Genomic DNA, 25,208 nt, shown 5'->3' on the forward strand with positions numbered 1-25,208 from the left:
AAGTCAGTTATTTGGATAGAGAACAATAGTGGAGGAATAGAAGAGGGTTAAAAGGTTTGCATATATATAGTGCTTGCAAACCCTTCTGGGGTGTTGACGCGCTACTTTGGCGAGTAGTATGCTACTCCGAAACCCATAAAGGATTAGTGGTGCATTAGTATAGTGAAAAATGAAAGTAATTTGAGTGATGGATATGTGAGTCAGTTATTTGGATTGAGAGGATAGTGGTGGGATAGAAGAGGGAAAAAGGTTTGTATTTATATAGCGCTTTCTACCCTTGACGGGGTGTTGAAGCACTTTTTCGGCAAATAACCTGCTACTCCGGAACCCATAAAGTATTAGTGGTGAATTAGTAAATGTATGTGAATTTGGTCAATGTCTACTTTAGACCAATGGCCACTGCCCATGAATCTTTGGTCATGGATCCTTTTGCCAACATTACTGGAGAGTGCTTTTGAAGGGGTGCTCGCTCGCTGTCCATGTGCTTCAAAAACCTCGCATTGTCCGGCCGCCTGTCCCCAGATCCCTGCGCTATCCCTCTGTGGACACAAAGCACCCCTGGTCTCTTGGAGTGTTCAAATCCCTAACATGGATGTGAAGATAGGATGAATTATTTGAAGATATTGCCTTACGAGACAACCTCTGAGATTCCAACCAGTGCTGGCAGCATTGCTACCTTGGTATGATTGTGTCAATAGAGTACATATAGGTCTGCTGTCCTCCATAAGACAAATATTCGACTCCAGCATTGCATGCTGCTACTGTTCTTATTTTAAGAGCACTGACGAGAGATCTCATCCGACCCATACTTACTAAACTACATTGGCTTCTGGTGGAAAAACAAAGTGTGAGCCTTGATGCCCTTGGGCTTAGTTCGCACTCTATACATTTTCTTTCATTCATTCATTCACCTTACATTGCCTTCCTGGACTCACACATGGACAGACGTCATTTTATGAGTGACAAAACCATCTTTGATAAATAAAATCCCAGTTGCTGTGCTCTGCATCACCTGCTATGGGCAAAAAAGGTCCCTTCTTACCGTATTTCGAAGGTGGCAGGCGTCTTGTTGATTTATCTATCCGGTTTATTCGGTATAATGAGGCTCTTCTGACATGATTTAAAGTTTGAAAACCTAGTTCTTTATTATATAATGAAACAAGGACAGTCGCGGGTCCTGTGAACCTAGCAGGCCTGGGGCGGGACCAGTCATGTCAATGTCTTTCCCCAGCCCCTCATTCTTTCTATAGATCAGTGTGACATAAGAGTCCAGCGGCCTTACAGCCGGCACAGGAAAGCATCGCCTTCTGCACCTGCCCCATCACGAGCTTCATCCCCGGTCAGACCGCACACTAGCCACCTAACACCTCAGAAGACATGGGCAGCGTGCCACACCTTTCTCGTATGATATACGCTCTGTCATTTATGGCACAGTCACTAAAAATCTGTAACCAGAAGAACCACTCCCGAAACGAACTGGCAGGACTGCCAGACACCTGCATTGTTCACTTAAAAGAAAAAAAATCACCGAGAGCCACATAGCTGTCACTTGCGCTGCAGTGCAGAGGTCACTGGCTTACAGGGAAACCTGTTGCACCTGTCACTATCTCCTCCCCCATTCCAGGGTGACAGTGTCACCTGTGGCGACCATAAAAACTGGAGGGAGCCGGGCAGGGAAGCCCCAAATCTCACCAAGCCAGCACCGGAAGAACACCGATGCTGTGAGGGCTGCCAGGACTCAGGTGGTCCGCGCCCCTTCCCTGCCCCGCTGCAGCCTCCGCCATGGGGCTCCACCCGGCCGTCCTCTGCCTCCTGGCCTCGCTGCTGCTCTATGCGACTGCAGCCAAAGGTACCGTTTTCTTTCAGTCCGTTTCTCCTGGTGGGTCTTCGGCGAGAAGTGAGGGGGCCCTTCGCGCGTGCTGGGTGGCCAGCCAGAGCCCGTCTTTCCCCTGTCTTGGAAGGAGCCATCAATTGGCCTCTCAGCACCTCGTAGAAGCTCGGTGAAGGCCTTGGAGCTCAAGAAAGGGGGACTGCGAGCTCTTTCTGCCCGGTTCAGTATCTTTTGGGGGGAGAGGGTGATGTACAGGCGCTCTGAGGGAGACTCTTCTAGAAAGGAGAGCTGACGTTTGACGCGCCCAGATTTACACTGAGTCTGAGTTGTAGGCCTGGAAAGCAATAACCATCGGGGTAGTGATAGGGCCGCTAAGGGCCCCTTGGGTCCTGATGCAAGCAAGGATATTATTATCAGACTGGCAGGGTGGGGTGCAGTGGCCGCCTTACAGCCGGAGGCACCCCACTGCGCCTGCCGTGCTATCGATAGCTGTGCTTACAATTAACAGCCTATTCAACAGTAACGCTACTGTGGATCGGGGACATGGGCCTGTTCTTGGTTGGGGCACTAAGCTCCTTTAGGAAAATCAAAAGATTTCCCGGAATCCCAGTACCTCTGGGCTTCTGGTGGGACTGGGCCAGAGTCAGTCAGGTAGGCGTCGAGCCCTTCCATGCAGGTGCGGCCACGTTTCTAGGGTCTGTGTTCATTTCAGCGAGGGGCCCAGGACGTCTACCCCCTGCCCTCGCGGCAGTTCTTTTTATATTGCGCATTCCCAATCCACGTGGGAGAAATCAACTGTGCGTGGCGGTGAATCCATGTGACGTGATTCTTCGCTATGTCTACGTCTCTGTCTCAGCGACGTGACGTCGACGACTTCACTCCTCACACAGCCTCCCAGGTGGGCCCGCTGCCTGCACGCCCTCCTCCGGGGGTCTCCACACGCGGACACTCGTGCTCCGCGGCGGAAAGTTCTTCGTGACGGTTTTTAAAGGGCGGTGTTGTGCAGTGAGTACCGAAGAGCGCCCCTCTCCGGTGTATTTGGTGAGACGCGTGTGTATAGCGCAAACCCACCCGTAAAACCTGCACCTTATGGTACCCGCCGATGTCCCCACACGTTGTTCACGCGTGGCCCGTACACCGCCCAGCTTACAGAGGAAGTTAAACCTCACTGGCAGCTGAGGCGGGGGAGCAGGGGTGCCAGGTGGGGTCACGGTGTGAAGGACAGGGGTGCCAGGTGGGGTCACGGTGTGAAGGACAGGGGTGCCAGGTGGGGTCACGGTGTGAAGAACAGGGGTGCAAGGTGGGGTAACATTGCAAAGAAGTGAGGTGCTAGGTGTGGTAGTGCAAATAAAAGGGGTGTTGGTGGGGTAATAGTGTAAAGAAGCAGAGGTGCTAGGTGTGGTAACAATGGAAAGAAGCGGGGTGCTCGATGGGGTAACAGTGCAAAGAAGCGGGGTGCTGGTTGGAGTAAAAGGGAAAAGGCACAGGCGTGCTAAGTGGGACAACAGGGGAAGAAGGAGCGCTGGGGCTAATAGTGCAAGAAGCAGGCTGCTAGGTGGGGCAACCGTGAAAAGAACTGGAGGTGCTAGTGGGTTAACAGCGATGCAGGAGTCCTAGCTGATTAACAGTACAAATAATCGGTGGTGCTTAGTGGGGTAGCAGTGAAAAAAAACAGGGGTGCAAGATGGGGGTAATAGGGTGAAATAGGAGTGCTGGTGGGTTAACAGTGCAATGAAGTGGGGGTGCAAGGTGGGGGTAACTGGTGTCTCTGTCCCAGTTCCACGCCCTTCTCGGTCGCTAGGTATTCTACCCATGTCCGAGCCACTTACTCGAGGAACTAGATGAGGGCGAGCCAATACCTTCACAGGGAGAGCTGAGCGAGAGCCGAGCCAAGGGTTTGCACCGCCAAGAAGAGCCTGTGCACAAGTTAAGCCTTGAAAACAAACATCATGTTAGAATATGAGAAGGTGTCTTCAAAATTCTTATTATAGATGAAGCAACATTATAGGCAACTGAGAGAGGTTTTTGTATAGCCCACATCATGAAGTCACAGAGTTAAAAGTGCTCTCATATATAAAAATGAATAAAAAAGGAGGCTTGGTGAAATAGAATCACGCAAATTGATCAAGCAGAGAAACCGAGATGAATCCCAGATTTGAGTTTCACTCTGTGAGAATCAGCCACAAGATGGATTTCTCCTTCTGACATAAATGGTTAATGCTTTGTCCTTAATTCTTGGAGGATGAAATTAGAGTGAGAGTAACAGGCATTTCATATTTGTCAGTTTTACACAGGGCAGAGCTTACCCAAGGACATAAGAGCCCTTCACAACAGACACAGTCACACTTTATTTTGACACATAGAGATCTGCTGACCCAAGGCCTGCCTTCAAACCCTTGCCTCAGTGAAATCTGGGCTTGTTATGGGCTTGGGGTTCAAACAGGACCTCGAACAAAACCAGAGTCAGCTCGGTTCGGCTCGAGATTTCAGTGGCTCGCACAACCTCTACGAGAAACTAGTGCCTCTTCAGAGCCAAGGCAGGGCAGGAGAAAGCGAAGAGTGCACAGAACATTTCTCATTTTGGTTTAAAAATACAATGTTTAGCCAGACTGGGGTAACGTCTGGTGTAAGTGGGGGGCATTTTGGTCCCCACGAAGGACATTTGTAGTCTCAATGACACATCTTGGGTCACATATATACATTTTAATGGTCAGACATTTTGGTCGCAACTATTTACATTTTGCCCGCCTCGTACAATAGACCCTGCCCACAAGAAACATATTGATCGCGACACACCTGGAATTACACTACAGAATCAAATTCACAAAAAGCGCAAATCATTGCCTGATTGAAGTAAGGAGACACTTTCATGAGGAGCACAATTTATTTATTTATTTATTTTTAGAGTTTTATATAGCGCGAACAAGATCTTTGCAGATATCAGAGCGCTTTACAGAAACAGTAGGTAGGAAAACAAACTTTTGAAAACAGTGTAATATACGGTAGGGAGTGAGTTGCAAAGTAGGGTAGTACTTGCACAAGAGTATGCACACTAATAACAATATATATATAACAATAATATTGAAGCCGTGCAATGACGATTCGAGTAAGATTATAGCACCCCAGAGGGTGAGTAAACACACTGTTGAGAACGGAATAATAGGCAGTAGTGAATGGATTGCAAGTTAGTAGGGCACTCAGGTCACAGTGTACATCCCTAGTAAACACTCCGGAAACAAATATTAAGGCATCCGTGCTATGATTTTAGTCCAGTAGCAGTCGTATAAGAGTCTAATATAGATAAGCAATCAGGTAGCCGGTAGACTAGGAGCCCTGTACTGTCATTGATCCAGTAGCAATAGGGTTCAGGTGAACTTAGCCATAAGGATGGCTTTTACCTCTTTCTTGAAAAGTACAGAGGAGGGGATAAGCCTAGTTTCTGGCGGGAGTGCAGACTCAACTGCCCCACCTGTGATCCTCAGCACCGTCAATAAGAGGCTCCTACAGACTATTGATAGAGGCGAGGTCAGCAGACTTCGAAGCACTATGAAGGGGTCTATACAGTCTATAGCTAACTGGGAGGCAGTCGAGGCCCTGGCCAGGCAATGGGTATACACCTCGTGACTATTGAGGTGCAGTGAGAGTCCACAGTTCAAGAACTCATTGGGTACTAAACAGTGCAAACAGCGACAGGCTTCAGAAGTGTGGGCAATCTGTTATAGACAACCCCTCAGAAGAGAACGGGCGGGATAGTTTGACGTTCAGAATTAGAGAGGGGCAGTTGTTAATGAAAACTACATTTTCCGCTGAGAGGCTGGCTATGTTACCTCCAAACCATATTACCAGACTTTTTTTACTGAAATTATCAGAACAGTGGTGCTCAATCTCAACTGAAGGCGGGCCAGCATTGGGCCCCATGCTTGAGGGGAGGGCCTTATTGGATAATTCCAGGGCAAGTTTAGGAATTTTGGCATTTTAAATGAAATAAAAAATGTTTTAATTCCTTGACTTGCTACTGGGGCCATACTGATTGCTTGTAGGTTTAGTCTTCCCTATCTCTTTTTCTGGTGCACCATATGTGGACTGTCACCACCTGGTACATAATGCTTTGCCCTACATGGCCTTGGGCATTTCGTAGAACATACTTGTGCTGTTCAGTCCTTGTGTGGCCAACAAAAGTCTATACAAGTCAGAATGAACCAGCTTGATGGCTTGCTGCCCATCCTCCTTTGGCAGGACCTTTACTCCTGTGCATAAAACATTACTGCAAGTAAGAAGAGAGGAAAAGACCTAGACAAGTGAATTAAAATGTTAGAAGCAACAGAAACTTTCAAAGGGTGAGACTCCGTGATGCCCAGGAGCAACATTCCTGTGGAGTTTTGGAAAGAGGGTTTGAGAAGAACAGAATTAGTAACTTGCCCCAGGATAAGCTGTTGTTCAGAAGAACCTGCCAGTTCAGATTTCACAGATATTTGTTTTTACTTATGTTTGAAGAACTAGGCAATAGGTGGCCCAATGTAAACCAGCCGCCTCAGGAGGAACCGGTCCGTCCTGCTTCGTTCAAACCTAGCTCCATTTTTGTGGGCTGTGAACACTGCCCGGTGAAGGCAGTAACTGCATCTGTTGGCTTGACACCACTGTAGGTAACCATTGACCTCGCTGCTCATTGGTGCATATATTGAATTCGGAATGAGGAATCGCTGAGTGAGGAGGGTGTGACCTCTGATTTCCACACAAAATCTAATTTCCAGAAATGTATGTATCACCTCCCTGCAAGCCAGGCACTGCTTTTGCGATGGTGCAAGACGATTATCTAAAAAAACAGCATTTGTTACTTGTTTGTTACAGCTGGCAGTCAGTGTGCCAGGGAGGGCTGTTCACGCCTGGCTGGCATTGTTATCACCAATGCTTCTTCAGTGGCAGTTTACTACTGCACTGGTTCCACAGGCAAAGTAGTAAAGTAGTGCACTGGGCCCTGCCTGCACATCCACTCACAGCAGGAATTAAAATGTTTAACGGAAAATTAGTGTTACATTTCTGGTTTGGATAGGGCACCTATGCTTGTGCCCTCCCTTCCCCACCCCCTGGGCAACTGCCCAGCGTGCCCATGCATTAAGTCAGCACTTGTTGGTTCCATGAAATTAGTCCTCTGTGCCTTGTAGCGCGAGCCTGCACCTCCAAGTGCACCATGGGCACTCAAACCTTGCAGGAGTCATGTGTCCCCCAGGTGTCTTCTGTTTTAGGCCGCAGATACACCCAGGCAGAGCAGCATGGCTAAACTGTCCACCATCTCAGACTCACGTGACCTGTGTCAGTTCCCACTTCTGGCATCCACAGAGATATTTAGGGCACACAAAGAGGGACACCATTCACTGGCTGAAAGTGGCTTTTCAATATCAGTGCCTATCATGGGGAGTTTGGGGCACCTTGGGAAGACACCCCGCCATGGGTTCCACAGCTTCTCTTTTTCGAAATATAATGAGATGCTCATTGTCTCTGGAGGGAAATCTCGCCTTTCAAAGACACTATGAGTTAATGGTATGGGACACAACTATTGTGTTTGCAGTGCACATTATTTTCATACACCCAACTCAACGAGTGACACACAGGAAAGCCGTGAGGTTTACCAACAGGTTGGGGTCCCTGGAAAATCATTTCAATCTGATGCCGTCTTTCACAATTCTTTAGTCCTTGACGCATAACTGACAATTGAACAGTTCATTTTTGCCCTTGATGGTTTGCAAAACATTAAAAACAGTAACTTTCAAGAAACGAAAGGACATACAACAGGGCTGCTTTTAAATTCAAACTTCGTGCCTCTCTCTGCCAAGAACATATAATCCTCTCTTGGAGTTCTATCAAGGCATGCATTGCCTGCAAAGAACCAGAGACAGGGGAAGGCACAAGAGACATGAACAGACCTCTGACAGCCGCATTCGTCTCCCTCCCATGTTTAATTCGCTCCTTAAAGCAATGTTTTCAGCACCCCTTAGGTCTGATGGCCAATTCCAGTCCCCCCACAACCTCTGCACATGGAGCTGTGCGGCATGACCCGGCAGTCCCTGGAAACACAGGACTTGCCACAGCTCTACAACTCATGTAGGTTGTGTGAACTCCCGGCTGTGCGCAGAAGCATGGCTGTTGAACAGAGATGGCCTTGATGGTGGCCATTCAAGTTTCACGAACAGGAAGTCACGGCAAAATAACCAGTTACCCGGATACCACAAAAACAGGAAATGTTGTCTGTAACAAATGATAGTTTTCTTAACGGTTCTAAAAAGTGTTGCTACTCTGTGTGCACGCAGTTCACGTGTTCAAATGATTGTTTACAGCCAGGATGTGCATTTTAAATCGTGACATGACAGCCTGCACAAGTTATAATGCATTTCCTTCAAAGTGATCGCCCCCTGTTGGCACTGACGACAGGGACCAGATGTACCCTTTTTTTTTTTTGTGTTCAAAGGTTTTTTATTAGGAGCTGCAAAAGATACATCAGTACAAGAAGATCAGTTTCAAGAAAATTACAATCAGTGCAATAATAGAATCATAAAATTTGCTGCCAGTATCGTAAATTGCATTCATTAAAACAGGCAAGTCAATAAATCTTGAAAAAACAAAAAGGAAGGATCCACACATATTGTCTAATAGGCAGATGTAGGCGGGTTGCGTCCAAAGGTACACGAAGACCTGTATAACATGACCATTATCACATGACCTTAGGAGAAAAGAACACCACCACATAAGAGCAGAGGCATCATGAGCTATGCATTTGTGTAAATCAACCCTGTATACATAGAAAGGATGCACGTGACAACTATATAGTACAATGCTCCGAGTACCATGTGTTCAAATTCATGGGGGTTTGAATGAGTCAAAGTGGTCGTCCAGTGAGGACCAGAGTTTCCTGAGTGGCGGTCTCCATGGGGTAGAAGTTAAGGCTATGTTGTCCGCACCTCTTAAGTGGGAGACCCAATTCAGCCAGTGGGTAAAGGAAGCTTTGTTCGTGCTTTTCCAGTTATTAAGTATGATTTTGACCCCAGCCGTCAGTAGTAGGTCCAGTAGGGCTTTGTCATCATCATTGAGTGTGACGGCTTTGGCAAAACCTAGAACAAGCGTCGAAAATTCCCTTGGAAAGGTGATATGGAGCACTGAATTTAAGAAACCAAAGATCCTGTCCCAATAGGAGGTAACACAGGGGCATTTGAAAATTAGATGTTCCAGGTCTCCCCCCTCTTCCGTGCAATTCCAACATGTGTCGTCGGGCTTGATTTTATGTAGAAACAACCTCCTGGGCGTCCAGAAGGCCTTATGAAGGAGCCAGAACTTGGTCTGTGAGAGTGTAGGGCTAATTTTGTGGCGAGTGGTGGATTCCCATGTGGTGGCCCAGATAGTGTCCGAGTTAGGTGTGGAGGAGAATGAGTCCCAGTACCTTTGGAGAGGTGCATTTAGGGTGGACGATTGTGGTCGCATTAGTTTGTACAGTCTAGAGACTTGATGCCCCAATTTGTTAAGTGAGGTGAATAGACCTGGGAGGGAGGGAGTGACAGCCTTCAGGTTAGCCTTCGCTAGTGCTACTTTAATGTGTAGGAAGTTATAGAATTCGACGTTATGGAGTTGGAACTTATCCTGAATTTCCTTAAAGGTTAGTGGAAGCGAGTTCTCGACGAGTTGGTGTGGGAATAAGATACCTTTGTCTATCCAGGCGGGGTAGTTTAATGGTTTCCCTTTGTATATAATGGCGGGATTATGCCATAAAGACTCCCAATAAGAGTGCCGGAATTGATGCGGGAGGCATTTACTGACCTTTAGCAGAGCCAATTTAGTATTTTTGAAGATGGGCCCGGACCTAGGCTGGGACGGGGTTTGACTGTGAGTAGGGCGCAGGGGTCAAGACCCTCCAGAATAGACTTTTCCACAGAGAGCCACACTGGGGTATAGTCAGATTGGGTGGATATCCAGTGTGACCCTTGTTTCGCTAAGAAGGCGATTTGGTAAATTTTGTAATCCGCCAGATTGACCCCTCCTAGTTTCTTATCTAGTCGAAGTTTTTTTAAACTGATCCTGGCTTTTTTGCCTTGCCAGAGAAATGCCGAGATGATTTTGTCCAATTTGGTGTGGAATTCTTTGGAAAGGAAGAGTGGGAGCATCGTGACAAGGTAGTTAACCAGGGGGGATATCATCATTTTTATAGTTTCAACACGGCCCCACCAGGTGATGAAGCGGGCTGACCATCCGTCCAACAGACTTTTGATTTTGTCTAGGGTTTTGTTCTCGTTATGTTTAAGGGTACTCAAAAGCTCATCGGTGAACTCAATCCCCAAATATTTAATCACTCCTGTCTGCCAGAATAGGCCAGAATTGCCCAGCACTACTCTCGAAGTGTGGATATTAAGAGGTTTTACTTCAGACTTATCTCTGTTTAATTTGTACCCGGAGAGGGAGGAGTATTTATCTATTGAGGACATTAGCGCAGCAATGGAGTTGGCAGGGTTTTCAGTCGCTATCAGAATGTCGTCCGCATATGCTGCTAATTTGATGCGTAAGTTCCCAAAGGAGATACCCTCAATGTCCCTGTTGTTTTTGATATCTGTAAGGAGGGGTTCAAGGGCTAATAGGAAGAGAGCTGGTGAGAGAGGGCAACCCTGTTTGGTTCCCTGGTATAGGCGGAAGGGATCCGAGAGGGAGCCGTTTATAGCTATACCCATTTTTGATGCAACACAGCACAACAAGCAAATGTGCTGCGGCCCATAAGGGGAAGAGGACAGTGCAGAGTTATGTCTATTAAGATTGGCCAGCTGCTGCTGTCCTATTCGATGGCTCGTTAAAAGGCTGCAGCGCAGACTCACACAGTGGTGTATAGATGAGTGTGGGCGGCCTAACACCAGATTTTTAATAGAAGCATAACCTTCCAGCACAAATTCCGATGCGTATATAACCTCAGAAGGATCCATCCATTGAATGTGTCAGGTGCACTGCAGCACACACGTGGTACATGGGTGTTTCTTATAGAAAAGGAAACGTTTCCCCTTATTATGTCCTGCTCCAAAGAGGCATCAGTTTTTGAGGCAAAGCTAAGTCTGGCTATTTTAGTAGATCAAGTTTTTTGTCAAAACCTATGGGTATTTGCGCTGATATACCCCAGGGACACCCCACTAACATCCCTTTGACGCAATGCAATGCAAAGCTGCACAATGGGGTTTGTTATCGGAAGAAGACACCTTTCTATGGTAAAACAGCTTTTGCGCTGGATAGGTAATACCCTTGTGAGGCTTTGCGTTTCTTTACGTTGCTTTGCTTTGCGCTGTTGAACACATTTAATAAGCCTGGGCCCAGGTGTTGCTGTAAAAGTGCTACGTACCTAAAGCATCGTTCTTAGAGCTTTGTTCTCACTCCAACACGGTCCCAGGTGGTAGCTGTGAGCCGGTAAATACGATATCACTGGGTGTGATTGAAGGTGAGCAACACAGCTTGCCTGTTCCATTCATCGCATGGAATGTTGGGTAATGTAGTCAATCAATCAATCAGAGTTCTTGTAAAGAGTGACCACTCACCTGTCAGAGTCTCAGGGTGCTGAGGTGGGGGGGGGGGAGGGGGGGATTGAGCTGCCAGGTCTTAAGGCCCTTCCTGAATTGAGGCAACAGGGTACCCCCAATGGACACGACAGTAGTGTTTCCCTGTCAAAAAAGATCCCTTAAAGGAACATGCTTGCATAAGTACATCGTCTCCGGAGCGTGCACCTCTTCAAGGCATCCTCAGACACAGACTGCAATCTAGGCGCTTGATTCCCCGACTGGCCTGCTAACTGACAACCTCGCTTGGAAGCAGCTTTCCATACAGAACTCTTTTGGAATAACTAACAAGACACCATGCCCTTTGTTCTGAAATAAATAATATGACTAACAAAAAGCCTCCAGAAAGTTCTAGGGGACACATCCCTCCTTTGAGCGAAACACATGTCGGCTGAGTTCTCCATGTATGATAGGTACATATACATTAATTAGAGCACGACACAACGTCTGCTACTCTGTTTGAAGGAGAAATTGCAACATCCTTTTCTGTAGGAAAAAAACTAGTTTAGTGCACGTTCTTCCCTTATTGGCACAGGAATTGATTCTAATACCTTGAGATAATCAAATTCGGGCTCCTTCCTTCTTCTGTAGAAAAAATGCAGTGATACCGCTATAAATGCGGTTATACAGTTACAAATGCGGTTATACAGTTAAAAAATGTGGTTATACTGGCATTAACATAACATGGGTATTTGTAAAGGGCACGTTCACCCATAGGTCTCTTGGCACTATATAACAGATGTTTATTGAACGAGGCAATGCATTTTCACAATTTAATTTTGATTCAAGGTACCCTTCCTCTTCTTAAGGCCTCCCCCCCTGTTGTATCTCACAGGTGCAACAGCCAGTGTAGAGACAACCAGACTCCTCCGACCCATTGTCTATTTAATGATTTTGAGCCATCTAGCCATTTCTTCATCTGTGGTCTAAGGGCTTCCCTTGCGGGACATCACCCATCCACGCTCACCCCTACACCAGTGCATTTCAATGCAAAGTCCCTCATTTTTTCCAGAAGTCCCAATTAAATCTTCGGGCTGAATTTGCAATAGAGGCTTGAAAAGTCTTAAGACTTCAAGGGTTAAAATAGCTTGATGGATGTCTTGTCTGACTTAAGACTGTTTCAAGGTTGACTTCGGAAACATGGGCATGATTTAACTTGTTTTTTCCCTAGCTTAAGACAGACTTAAGGCTGTCTTAAGCAAACAATGTGTACCACTGTCTTAGTCAGAAAAGTGAGTTTTAGAATTAAGATAATATAGAATAAAGTGTTGTTCAAGTTTAAGATAAACCCGAACAACACTTCGCTCAAACGGGACCCTTTTTGCAACCTGAAGACAATTTTAAGCTGAAAGAAAAATGGCAGTAAATCTGGTCTTACATTGAGCACCGCCTGCTCTCAGGTTTGTCTGCGTGCCATTGTATTGCATATGTTTATTTAATGTTATGAGCTGTGGCCTGTTCTGTTGTAGTGAATAACTAGGGGAAGTCAGTAGTTTTTGGGTGTTTTTCCTAACTCTGCTGTTTCCCCTTCGCAGACTGTACCTACATGGGGAAAACATACAAGGATGGAGAAACGATAGAGATGGACTGCGAGTTCTGGTAAGAAGCTAAAGACAATGCTATCTTTACAGTCTGCTGTGTTGGCCAGGGTGGGTCCTGTGAAGAGAGTGTGGCTGCCTGTATGCGTGTGTTCACATGGTTAGGCATGTGAGCAGTAGTGGCTAGTGTGTGGGTGGAGAGGCGGGTTGGGGGCCCAGGACGACGGACGGAAACAGAAAAAAAAGATAGGAAAAAGAACATACCTGGAGTGGGTTCACCGCTCTTCTGCTCTGAGTCCTCCCTGCAGCACAGACTTCCCTGCAGCCAATCCTGACGCTGCTCTCATGTTTAAAAGCAGGGTCAGGATTTGCCTGAGCATTGTGAATTTGCACTCCCAGAGAGAGTAGGAGCCTGTGCTTGCTGTCTCCAATCCGGCAATGCAGCTGGGTAGGAGACAGCTCAGTGCGCATGTCGGTTTGGCTGTCCTGAGACACAGATAGTAGTGCTGCCCACCACTCCCTCTCCTGACTGGCCCCTGAATGGCCCCACCCCCAAGACTAGAACTTGAAAAATAAAGCGATAATAAACCCATTTTATTATCGTTTTATTTTTTAAGTTTTGAGGCAGACGGGGGAGGGGGATACGCTACCCCGCCATACGGGAGGAGCCGCCACTTTATGTGAGCATCCATGCTATGGAGGCCTGAGCTCTGTTTCTTAGTATGCATTTTCTCACTTTGTCACAATGCTCCCCATTCATCTTTGGTGTCATGGGGAGCTGGCTCGTTCATGTCCTGGGTCCATGCCAATCTAGGCTCCCTCTCTCGCCCATGTGGGAAGTGTGGGATCAACAAACTCGGCCTGAAGGCATGTCTGCAGGGAATCATGAGATGTTCTAACAGAACTATTGCTTTGTGTGTTAGTATATGCTGGAAGGTGTGTTGTGTCTTGTTAGTGAAGGAGTTATATTGTACTCTTTTACTGTATTGGTATAAGGAGGGATATGGATTGTGCCCTGTGTATGCATTAAGATGAACATGCGTAGTGTGTAGTGTTTTGGGGTTGTGTATGTTGTGTCTGTATAAGTAATGGTACATGGAGTGCTGATGCTTTGGTAGGAATTTTAGCGCAATGAGCAGTCTCTGGACCTAGAGAGGGGAGTGATATTTTACCTTCCATGGTCAATGCATTTAAGAGGAGCTGCAGTTGTTTGCATCTTTGTCCAGTTTTAAAATGAGTTGTGTCTAGGTGTTCTTTTGACAGAATGAAAGTTAAAGGCTCTTCCAATGCTGTTGCACCCTGTGTAGATGGCACATACCTATGTGGACAATGCAGCTGCCTTGTTGGTGCACAGCATTTGCAAACTATAGGGTTCTCTCACTTTAGTGTGCAGTGAGTGAGCTCTGATTTAGTCACAAAGTTCGCAGTTGCACCATGTGTGGAGGTTGTATTGGTTATTGACTTTAAGTATTATGGCCTATATTTATCATTTTTTCGCGCAACGCAGCAAGCCACCCTGCTGCACTGCGTGAAAGGGCAGGTATGCCCATGTTTAACATTATACAGTGCATTCCTGTTCTTTCCTAACACTTGCACACTTTTGGCTGCATAGCACCAATGCAGGCACCCTTGCATCATGGTGCAAGGGTCCCTGCACCGTAGGCAGGAATGTTTTGTGCAGGGATTACCCCTTCCTGCACAAAAACAATCCTAAGAAGCATTTTCTTCTTCTTGTGCCGCAGAATGCAGCATACACAAAGAGAGAAAAAAACAAGGAGAAATGAAGATATTTCTCCTCGTTACTGCTCACCTGGAGAAGCATAACATTTTGAGGCATTCTCAGGTCTACCACTAATGGTAAATCTGGACATGTGCCAAAATCTATGGGTGGTTGCTTGGGAACACCCATGCGCCACCTATCGAACGCCTATCTGCCAGAGTAAAACAAGACAGCTATTTGCCTTGTATGGCTTAATAAATCTCACTTTGGCTTTCTGTCGCCCTTGCGCCCCTATCGTGATGCAGGGGTGAAGCAAAACCTTGAGAAATCTTTCCCCAAGTGCTTATTTTTTGTGTTTTATGTGTACTTGTGCTAAGTACTTCACATGTGATTATCAGGCAGGACCGCTGGGATTATGCAAATCAGCAGTCGTGGCGTTTTCAGTATAATTATGGATTTGCGGCACTTCCCAAATAATCCATCATCTTCTGCATATTTTCCAAAAGTTTAGCAAAAAAGTTGTTTCTAGCTAAAGCAAATCAAAAGTTAATAAACCTTTTACTGGGCAGTGGCAGGCACCCTTTCTTTTTCTTATTGCTGAATTTAGGTGATATAATGAAACTAATGAGGTGTAACATTTGTCCAGAAAGTGTTAAAGTACTACTGCCACAAAATGTGCTGCATTATGCCTCATAATTTGCCTTTTTTGGCACATAATTTATTTAACGATACCACATAATTTGTTTATTTCCTGCCACATAATCCCAGTGGCCCTGTTTATAGGTCATGACAGCTTTTAGTGCTGTGGAATTTTTCTAAGGAGAGATTTATGTTGCGTCTTGCGTTTGTGTAAGTAAAGATGGGTGTTGTGCTTTGTGTTATTGGGTGTGAACTATCTGTATAGGGAATGGTGCCTGTGAAACTGTAGAGTGCTTGTGAGTGTTCTGCCTGCACTAGCAGAAAGGTGCATTTGGCTGGATGTTCTGTAGGGATAAACTGTTGCTTCAGCGCGTGTAACATCAATCCGACCTACAATTCTTCTTTCATAAAGAAAATCATCTGTATACGGTTGACTGTACCTTCCAGACTCGATCATGATACCCATATTTGTATTCTCATTTTCCAATTATGAATCTCATGGAATTTTAATAGCGGTGTCCCCAATTAATTAATCCGGAAAAAGATCAGTATCCTTGATAGTTTATTGTTCATTGTAATGTGTAGATATTCTATACACTATTTAATGCAAATTAATTTCCACAGCAACATTTCAAACACTACTCCAGAATAGAGTAGCGCGTTTTCTTTTTATGGAAAATCTGTTGCTTCAGTAGCAGGTAGCTAGCACAAATAATTCATTCTTCAATTTTTTGCCAATTTAGCAGTGTGCTTTTTTTTATTTATATTTTGGAATTTACTCTTCCTGGCTTCATTTCTCGCCTTCATCAGGATGTTCATATAAATACCTCCGGCCATTTTGAAAGTGCAGTTTTCTACGATTCCCCGTAGTCTTCCTCTGAGCCCGTGGGTCAGTATGCGGTCGGTCTAGACTAGCATTAAGGGTCGCTTGATTGGACAGCCTTTATGGATAGCCCCCTGTGTCTGGTGCCATGTGACATCGATCGGACCTTTTATCTGCATCTGTATTGGCTGCCTGGGTTACACCTCAATCTGAAAGTCGCACCTTGATCCATTCCTGCTCACAGCAGCTGAGTAAATGACGAAAGACCCACCTGAGTTGAAATTTTATAGAAGTCCGAAAAAGATAATAAAAAAATAACGAGGTCTGGCCATGGCCTTGTGATTTCCTTCTCGATGGTAGAGTCGCGAGGAAGAGACATTTTTTCTGGCCCTTTTCTATCCAATTTGGATTTCCATTTTCTTGTATGAAGCAGACTTTGGACATTCGGCCCGTGTGGTGTCATTGCATCCTCTAATTTAACAAGCATTTGCAATGCAATCGGTCTCGCCTTTGGGACCTTATATGTATTTAGCTATGCAGCACATTAGCCTGGGTGCTGAAACATCTACTGTTCTTTAACATGGAGGGAAAGTAAACACCAAACTGCGCGACACACAGCGGCGGTTTTACCATTAGGGCGTTTGGGCGTTGCCCCACCTATAATTATCAGGCAATTTATTCGAGCGGCGCGTTAGTAAAAGTTTTATAAATTAACGCGCCGCTCGAATAAATTGCCCGGTAATTATTGCCGTCATGGACATGGACAGTATGCACTGTCTGACACTGGGTGGCGCTGGACTGACTCTGTGCCGGCACAGTGCGCACTCACTGCGCATGTGGTGTTTGCCCGGCAGGGCTTTTTTAACTAGATAACTATGTGGTTTTAAAAAAAACCACCGATTAGGGGTTTGCCTGCCTAATGCAACGTACCCCATTGCTGAAAAAACGAACGACGTTTTTTCAATGCTCAGCCCAATCCTGATGCTACTCTCTTTAGAGAGCAGCTCTCCTCTAAAGAGAGCAGCATCAGGATTGGCTACTACTGTGTCTCGGCAAGTTTGCAGCCATCAGTCTAGGCGCCAACGGGACCCCAGAGCAGAGATGGTGCGGACCCGGTCAAACGAAGACGAGGTAAGTTTTTTATTTTATTTATCCCCACCCCCTGGCCCCCACTGTGAGCGAGCCGTGACTGCAACTTAGCAGTATGAGCGTTTATCTTGGTAAGCCAGAAATAATATGAGGCTTAGGGACAGCCTACAACTGATCCACAACGCACAATGGTGTTCACTGTGTATTGACCTTACATCGCCTGACGGGGGAAAGGAAATTGTGCTCTCACGGAACCAAACTGGGCTCATTCGTGCCACAACTCGCCACAATTCTGTTAGTCTTTTAAATGTGGCCATTAACAACTAGTTTAGAACGCAGCCTCTTGTAGCTGTTTTTTTTTGTGCATTGCGCTTGAAAAAGAAGAGGCTGGTAATTGCGCGAGTGACACGACATTTGTTTTAATTGATGCTTTCTGCTGCCGCAAGCTGTGCCATCTCAGCCCACAGCAGGAGGCACGAGCCCTGTTTTCTTTAATGAACACGGCGACCAACGACATTTTTAACATGAGCACAGGTCTTAATAACTCTCACGTCGGGTATCGCTTCCCTATCCCATCTCGGCTCCGAGCCTGCCCACCCTCCCTTCCCTATCATCTCTCCGAATCACAAGCGGCTGCATTAGGCTACAACCCACCCCCACTAACGATTGTGGGAGAACACTTTTTATTTTAATTGATGCTTTCTGCCTCCGCACACTGCGCCATCTCAGCCCACAGCAGGAGGCACGAGCCCTGTTTTCCTTATTAAACACGGTGCCCGGCGAGATTTTTTTTTACAACTTTCACGCCTGGCCGCCCTTCCCGTCTCGGCCCTGAGCCCAAAGCTGGTCGTCGACAACAAGGACTCAGGCCCTGTATGCCCTCCCTTCCCTACCCCCTGTCATCTCTCCGGATCACCAGCGGCTGCATTAGGCTACATCCCAGCCCCACTCATGACTTATGACTGACATGCTAGTAGTAAAGGTCTGTCCGGATTTTCGTTCCAGCTCCGATAATTTTTGTTTAAATTGGGAGTGTCGAGGTGCATTTACAGTGAATATGGAGGAGAGACCGAATGAAAAAACACTAGGCAGAGTGGGGAACTTTCTTTCCTCGACAGCAAAAATAAATCACTTCCCTAAAAATTAAAACCATGACATGCAGGGAGGCCTCGCTGCAGCCAAATGGGAGACATACCGCTGTGCTGCTGGCAGGGCCGGTGAAGCTAAAACCGTGCTCTTGCTAAATACAGGGTTTAAATACTATGAACAAACGTTACGTGCACGTTATTCACCCTGGGCCATGACAGCCAGTTTTATGACCAAATTCTTTTGGGGCAATGACACGGAGGTTGAGATGAAAAAAATCCTCCTTGTAGCTAAAATGACAAAATTGTCTGCAAAAACGCAGTGCACATTGTAATTAGACAAAGTGGCTTCACAATAATAATTTATACATATGTAAACGCTCGAGTCTAGAGAGCAAGTTTAAGACATTTTTAAAGATTAAAATGTCTACAGAAGAAAGCCTGGATGTACGTCTTGTTACATTCGTGAATGTGATATAGGGTACCTTGTAGGTTCTTTCTCAAAAGGGTATCACGCGCGCGCTACGCCCCACCACTTTCAAATGTCACCAGCCGCCACTGGCGACACACTAGGCATTGGAACACACAGAGAGAAATATTGCCTTTCAGCAGGAAATTGTATAGTCCAAAGCTCCCAGAGAGCAATCAAAAGAGACACTCTGCCTAAGGATTTCTTAACGTGCTATACGTCACTGAAATAAACTAAACAGTCCTGAACAGCGTACCCTTCCAGTCCAAAGCTCTGTCTTTAATATAAAATCAGGGCCTTCGGTGGTCATATCACTGAAAATACCAGAATTAAAAAAAATATTATTTCTACGGGTGCTCGATGCTCGTGTAAGACAATTTCTATGGACTGGAATCTAGAGAATGCTAAAGTGCTAAAGTGATTCTGGTATTTTACTGACCTCTGCTGTTCGTTTTCTATCAAGAAAGTTAAATAGAGGCAGTTGCCAGAAAAAAAAGAAAGTCCCTCAGCAGAAAGCAATTCTGGTATTTTACTGACCACTACTTCTCGTTTTCTATCAAGGCAGGTAAATAGAGGCAGTTGAACAAGCAGAAAGCAATTCTGGGGTAAACATCCTTTACGACGCGGTGTTTACACTGCGCGACCTTTACTACGCAGCCATTACAACGCAAGTCGTTACTACGGTAAAGGAATAGTTTGATTTTCTATTCCAACACCTTCCCTACTGTTACGTGGGCTGGAGTTGGAATAGAAAATTAAACTAATCCACAATCCAGCGCCCTCCAACGCAAGTCGTTGTAACGACTTGCGTTGTAATGGCTGCGTCGTAAAGTACCACGATCATTTTGATCGCGTTGTACTGACGTACATCCCAATTCTGGTATTTCAGTGACCTCTACTGGTCGTTTTCTATCAAGACATATAAATAGAGGCAGTTGAACAGAAAAAAAGTCCCCAAATAGAAGCAGACAAGTCCTAGGGCAGATCAACAGATCTCACAAAATACATACACAAATAAGTATATACATAAGTATATACAAGAGATCTCGAATGCTCGACGTAAAAACCATGAACTTCAGGCTTCAATAACAGGGCATGTAGCAGGTCCGTCTGCGGTCCACCAGCAGAGTTCTGTGTCAGCCAACTGCAGGGGCACCTGGGGCTCTGTTGGTTGGTACTGAGGTGCATTGTGAGAGCAGCACTGCAGACACGGTGCTCTCAGGGCAGAGAGTACTACTGCCGGAAAGCTTTGAGGCGCATTGGGAGAGCAGCACTGAAGACCCGCTGCTATCAGGGCAGATATTACTGCCCGTGGGCATTGAGGCGCATTGAGAGAGCAGCACTACAGACCAGGTGCTATCAGGGCAGAAGGTACTGCCCGTGGACATGGAGGTGCATTGCAAAAAGCAGCACTGAAGACCCGGGGCTTTCAAAGTCGAGAGTACTGCCCATCGGCATTGAGGTGCTTTGGGATAGAGCAGCACTGCAGACCCAGTGCTATCAGGGCAGAGGGTACTGCTCATCGGCATTGAGGCACACTGGGAGCGCAGCACTGCAGACCCGGTGCTATCAGGGCAGAGATTATTGCCTGTGGGCATTGAGGCGCATAGGGAGAGCAGCACTGAAGACCCTGGGCTATCAGGGCAGAGAGTACTGCCCGTCAGCATTGAGGTGCATTGGAGAGAGCAGCAGTGCAGACCTGGTGCTATCAGAACAGAGAGTACTGCCCGTCAGCATTGAGGTGCATTGGAGAGAGCAGCAGTGCAGACCTGGTGCTATCAGAACAGAGAGTACTGCCCGTCAGCATTGAGGTGCACTGGAGAGAGCAGCAGTGCAGATCTGGTGCTATCAGAACAGAGAGTACTGCCCGTCAGCATTAAGGTGCATTGGAGAGAGCAGCAGTGCAGATCTGGTGCTATCAGAACAGAGAGTACTGCTCGTCAGCATTGAGGTGCATTGGAGAGAGCAGCAGTGCAGACCTGGTGCTATCAGAACAGAGAGTACTGCCCGTCAGCATTAAGGTGCATTGGAGAGAGCAGCAGTGCAGATCTGGTGCTATCAGAACAGAGAGTACTGCTCGTCAGCATTAAGGTGCATTGGAGAGAGCAGCAGTGCAGATCTGGTGCTATCAGAACAGAGAGTACTGCTCGTCAGCATTGAGGTGCATTGGAGAGAGCAGCAGTGCAGACCTGGTGCTATCAGAACAGAGAGTACTGCCCGTCAGCATTGAGGTGCATTGGAGAGAGCAGCAGTGCAGACCTGGTGCTATCAGAACAGAGAGTACTGCCCGTCAACATTGAGGTGCACTGGAGAGAGCAGCAGTGCAGATCGTACTGCCCGTCAGCATTGAGGTGCATTGGAGAGAGCAGCAGTGCAGACCTGGTGCTATCAGAACAGAGAGTACTGCCCGTCAGCATTAAGGTGCATTGGAGAGAGCAGCAGTGCAGACCTGGTGCTATCAGAACAGAGAGTACTGCCCGTCAGCATTAAGCTGCATTGGAGAGAGCAGCAGTGCAGATCTGGTGCTATCAGAACAGAGAGTACTGCCCGTCAGCATTAAGGTGCATTGGAGAGAGCAGCAGTGCAGATCTGGTGCTATCAGAACAGAGAGTACTGCTCGTCAGCATTGAGGTGCATTGGAGAGAGCAGCAGTGCAGATCGTACTGCCCGTCAGCATTGAGGTGCACTGGAGAGAGCAGCAGTGCAGATCTGGTGCTATCAGAACAGAGAGCACTGCCCGTCAGCATTAAGGTGCATTGGAGAGAGCAGCAGTGCAGATCTGGTGCTATCAGAACAGAGAATACTGCCCGTCAGCATTGAGGTGCACTGGAGAGAGCAGAAGTGCAGATCTGGTGCATTCAGAACAGAGAGCACTGCCCGTCGGCATTGAGGTGCATTGGCAGAGCCGCATGTAGCTTGAAGTACTGTCACAACAGGGAGTAATGGATTGAAGTTCATCTACAGAGCTATATGTGAGTCTGAGTACTTTCTGAGCAGGGAGTACTGTACCCGAGGACTGATGTTCATGAACAGAGCTTTGGGTGGGTCCCTGTATCAAAGATTTGAGGCACTCATGGTGAGGCGCCTTGACAGAGCTGTGTGTGGATACGTTAGTTAGAATAGCATGGAGTGCCACAGGTCAAGAGACTGACTTGCATGTCATAGCTCTGCAAGGTTGCCAGTAAAAGGAGCGGGTGTATGTCAGGACTGACGTCCCTTAACAGAGCTGCTTGCTGTCATCCCCGCAGAGGTGCTTTAGGTGTGTGTGTGTGTGTGAGAGAGAGACAGAGAGAGATATAGACAGAGTGTGTGTGTGTGTGTGTTGTGCGCGCTTCTATAACTTGCAGGTTACTTATTAGGATTTTTTTTTTAAATCTGAGAATGGCATTTATTGCAAGATTTTGCCTGGGAAAAATTGAGAGATAATTATTGTGGATACTTATTCCAGTCTAAAGTGAATACAAACATGGTAATATTTCTGTTGAGCTCAGATTAACTAATTATCCTACATACTCTAAGGGCATAATTAGGCCTGGGCGGAGTTGGAACTCCGCAAAGTGACCAAAAACCTCCACTGCTCTGCACGGAGTTCAGCAAGCAGTGGAGTGCAATACATCATGCTGCTTTTGCTAATTTTTAGCACCATGTGTTTGTCCCACATTGTAAAATCTGAATGAATGGCACTACGCGCAGCCCAAGAGCGCAATGCTTCTTTCTTCCGCATGAATAGATGTTGTACTCGAGCGGCTGCTTCCTCAACACGAAGGAAATGTTTCTCAATGTGAGCCGTAGCGACCAGCAGCGAACGCCTACGTTGAGAAATCTCACTTGGAGGTGGTCTGGAGTAAGATTTTCCTCACTCATGCTCACCAACTTAATGTTGCCAAGATGCAGGAGAGGAAAAACTCTGCACCTCTTCACAGAGTTTTTGGGAAATCCGTGCTCTACGTGGAGCACTGAGTGGGAAATTATTTGCAAACTCCACGCGCAGAGTGGGATTTCATGCCCAGGCCTAAGTATAAGGGTGAGAAGACAAGAAGCGTACACCGGGGCCTCATCTGGAATTGTGTTTGTCCATTCTCAAGGTCACATCAAGAGTATTATGTCTATTTCTTGAGGCCTCATGGGAGGTTTTCTTCATTGGAGGGGTCTAATTTTGGAGTCCACATCTGTGGTATTTTGTCAAGTTCTAGGGGCATCATTTGATGTAGTGTACTACAGCTGAAGTTCTGTATCAGGTTCTGGAAGCATCATTTAGAGTATTGTGCCCACTTCTGAATGTCACATCAGTTTGGCAGGTATAACTTTCCGCACATCCAACTCTTTGATTGGCTAAACAAAAGCAGGCTTCTTTGCAGCTTCCTAGTTTTGTTGAAATGCACAAGTGCCTTGTCTGATACCACTGTAATCACAAGCTAATAGGCTGACACCCGTCTCTTCTCTTTCCCTTGCAGTGAATGCAGTAATGGAGAAGCTAAGTACTGTGAGCGCAAGGAGTCTTGTAACAGTAAGTCAACGATGAGCTTGGAAGCGTAAGCATAATGTAGTCTGCTCTACCTGTTCTATTGAGTGATCAACCCTCTCCACCAGGCCCATGTCAAGGGGATGAAACCAGGGCTTTAGAGGTGATCAAACATCTTCACCAAGCACATGTCAAGTGGAAGGAACATGGGCTTTAGTGGTGATCAAACCTCTCCCCCAGGCCCATGTCATGTGGAAGGAACCAGGGCTTTAGGGGTGATCAGTCCTCTCCATCAGGCCCATGTCAAGGGGAAGAAACCAGGGCTTTAGGGGTGATCAGTCCTCTCCATCAGGCCCATGTCAAGGGGAAGAAACCAGGGCTTTAGGGGTGATCAAACCTCTCCACTAGACCCATGTCAAGTGGAAGGAACATGGGCTTTAAGGGTGATCAAACCTCTCCACCAGGCTCATGTCAAGGGGAAGGAACAACAGCTTTAGGGGTGATCAAACCTCCCATGTCAATGAGAAGGAACCAGGGCGTTAGGGGTGCTCAAACCTCTGCACCAGGTCCATCTTAGGGAGAAAGAACCAGGGCGTTAGGGGTGAGCAAACCACAAGACTCCTATCTTAAGGTAAAGTAACTTGGCTTTGTGTCACTTTAAGGCAGAACAGCCTTATTGCAAAAAGTCCTGCCCAGAGGAGTCTAGAGAGAGGAGGTCACATTTTGGAGAAGTCACACGGTTTCAACAGACTAGTCCCTCTATAATCTGGAACTGGCCTAGGCATACGTATCTTTATGCCAAGAGCACCTTGCATCTAAGTTCTGCCAGGCCCTTCCTTCGCATCAGGGTGACCAGCATCTTGTCTATCCATCCAAACGTCCCTACTTAAAATGTTACTTTATACCTGAGGTTTTTTGGTAGCCACAGCTAGAATAAGAAGTTACTAACAAGGCAGGGAAGGTCCAAGGATTCCAAGGCTAAACAATGCTTAATAAGCTGGTTTCATAGGTAGAAGGAGACACACTCAAAGCTCTGGACCTCTTGAGCTTCGTAAGGATAAGTGAGTTTGAGAAAAGGAGAGTGTGTACTCCGTGAGAGTCAATATTATGCTTTTTGGGATGAATACCCGTTCTTTCAGATTTTCATATAGAAGACACGACTACTCCGAGTTGCAGTGTGACATCTTTATTGTTGTGTTGTGAGACATAGACATAGACATGGTGCAAGGGTGCCTGTGTTGTCAGCATGATTGTTTTTGTGCAGGAAGAAGCATCTTCCTGCACAAAAGAAATCCTGAGAGGCGTTTTCCTCTTCCTATGTGTGCTGCAGTGCTCTGCCTGCTCCTCTATCCTCTATAACTGTTGTTTTCTGATATTTGATCGCAGGTCTTTGAAGTGAATATGTGGCCTTAGTGAGATGAGTGTAGTGCAATGAGAAGTGGGCAGAGGAGCTAAGGATACACATTTGACACTTAAAATTTTAGCTGCTGTTTAAGTTATCTTCTCTGCATCCAAGGTAAAAGGAGAAGGTCCCTCAGCGAAGATGCCCTAAAAATTAATTATCTAGATGAGCCAGGAGTCATCGAAAGCAGCTTTAATCGGAAGAAGCGCGCCTTGTCACCAGTTCTCGAAGAAGAATTCATAGACAAAATACAAAATGGTGAGACCTGATCTACCCTTCCTACCCCTAAATGTACTTGGTTTTCTTAGGTTCCAGCGCTGTTCACTTCTCTTTTCCTCAGCAGTACTCCACTGTTCTTGATGCTCTGATATTCCCATCCCTGCTCCTCTCTCCCACTCTGAAGATCCCACTATTGCTGCTTTCACATATGTTCTTCTCATCTCATGATTTTCTGCTGTCCATTCATTCCCTGCTTTGGTCTCTTTCGCCACGAGGTCCTGCTCTCCCTACTATCCTACTCAGTTCTATTCCCTCTCCAGCATTTCCTGCTGTCTCCGGTTTTTCCTCTTCTAGGTTTGTTT

At 46.5% G+C, this 25,208-nt stretch overlaps 1 protein-coding gene across 1 annotated transcript in view; it reads left to right on the plus strand.

Moving 5' to 3' along the window:
* Window positions 1-1,690: 1,690 nt before the first annotated feature.
* The window catches only part of LOC147701546 (otogelin-like protein), a 109,820-nt gene continuing 86,302 nt past the window's right edge, over window positions 1,691-25,208 (plus strand). The window contains exons 1-4 of the mRNA XM_086929351.1: window positions 1,691-1,849; window positions 12,936-12,999; window positions 23,218-23,270; window positions 24,742-24,885. Coding sequence (XP_086785477.1) covers window positions 1,783-1,849; window positions 12,936-12,999; window positions 23,218-23,270; window positions 24,742-24,885 — 328 coding nt within the window. The 5' untranslated portion in view covers window positions 1,691-1,782. The remainder of the gene's footprint in view (window positions 1,850-12,935; window positions 13,000-23,217; window positions 23,271-24,741; window positions 24,886-25,208) is intronic.

The sequence above is a fragment of the Lissotriton vulgaris genome, chromosome 7 (assembly GCF_964263255.1).
Source record: "Lissotriton vulgaris chromosome 7, aLisVul1.2, whole genome shotgun sequence".
NCBI classification, from domain to species: domain Eukaryota; kingdom Metazoa; phylum Chordata; class Amphibia; order Caudata; family Salamandridae; genus Lissotriton; species Lissotriton vulgaris.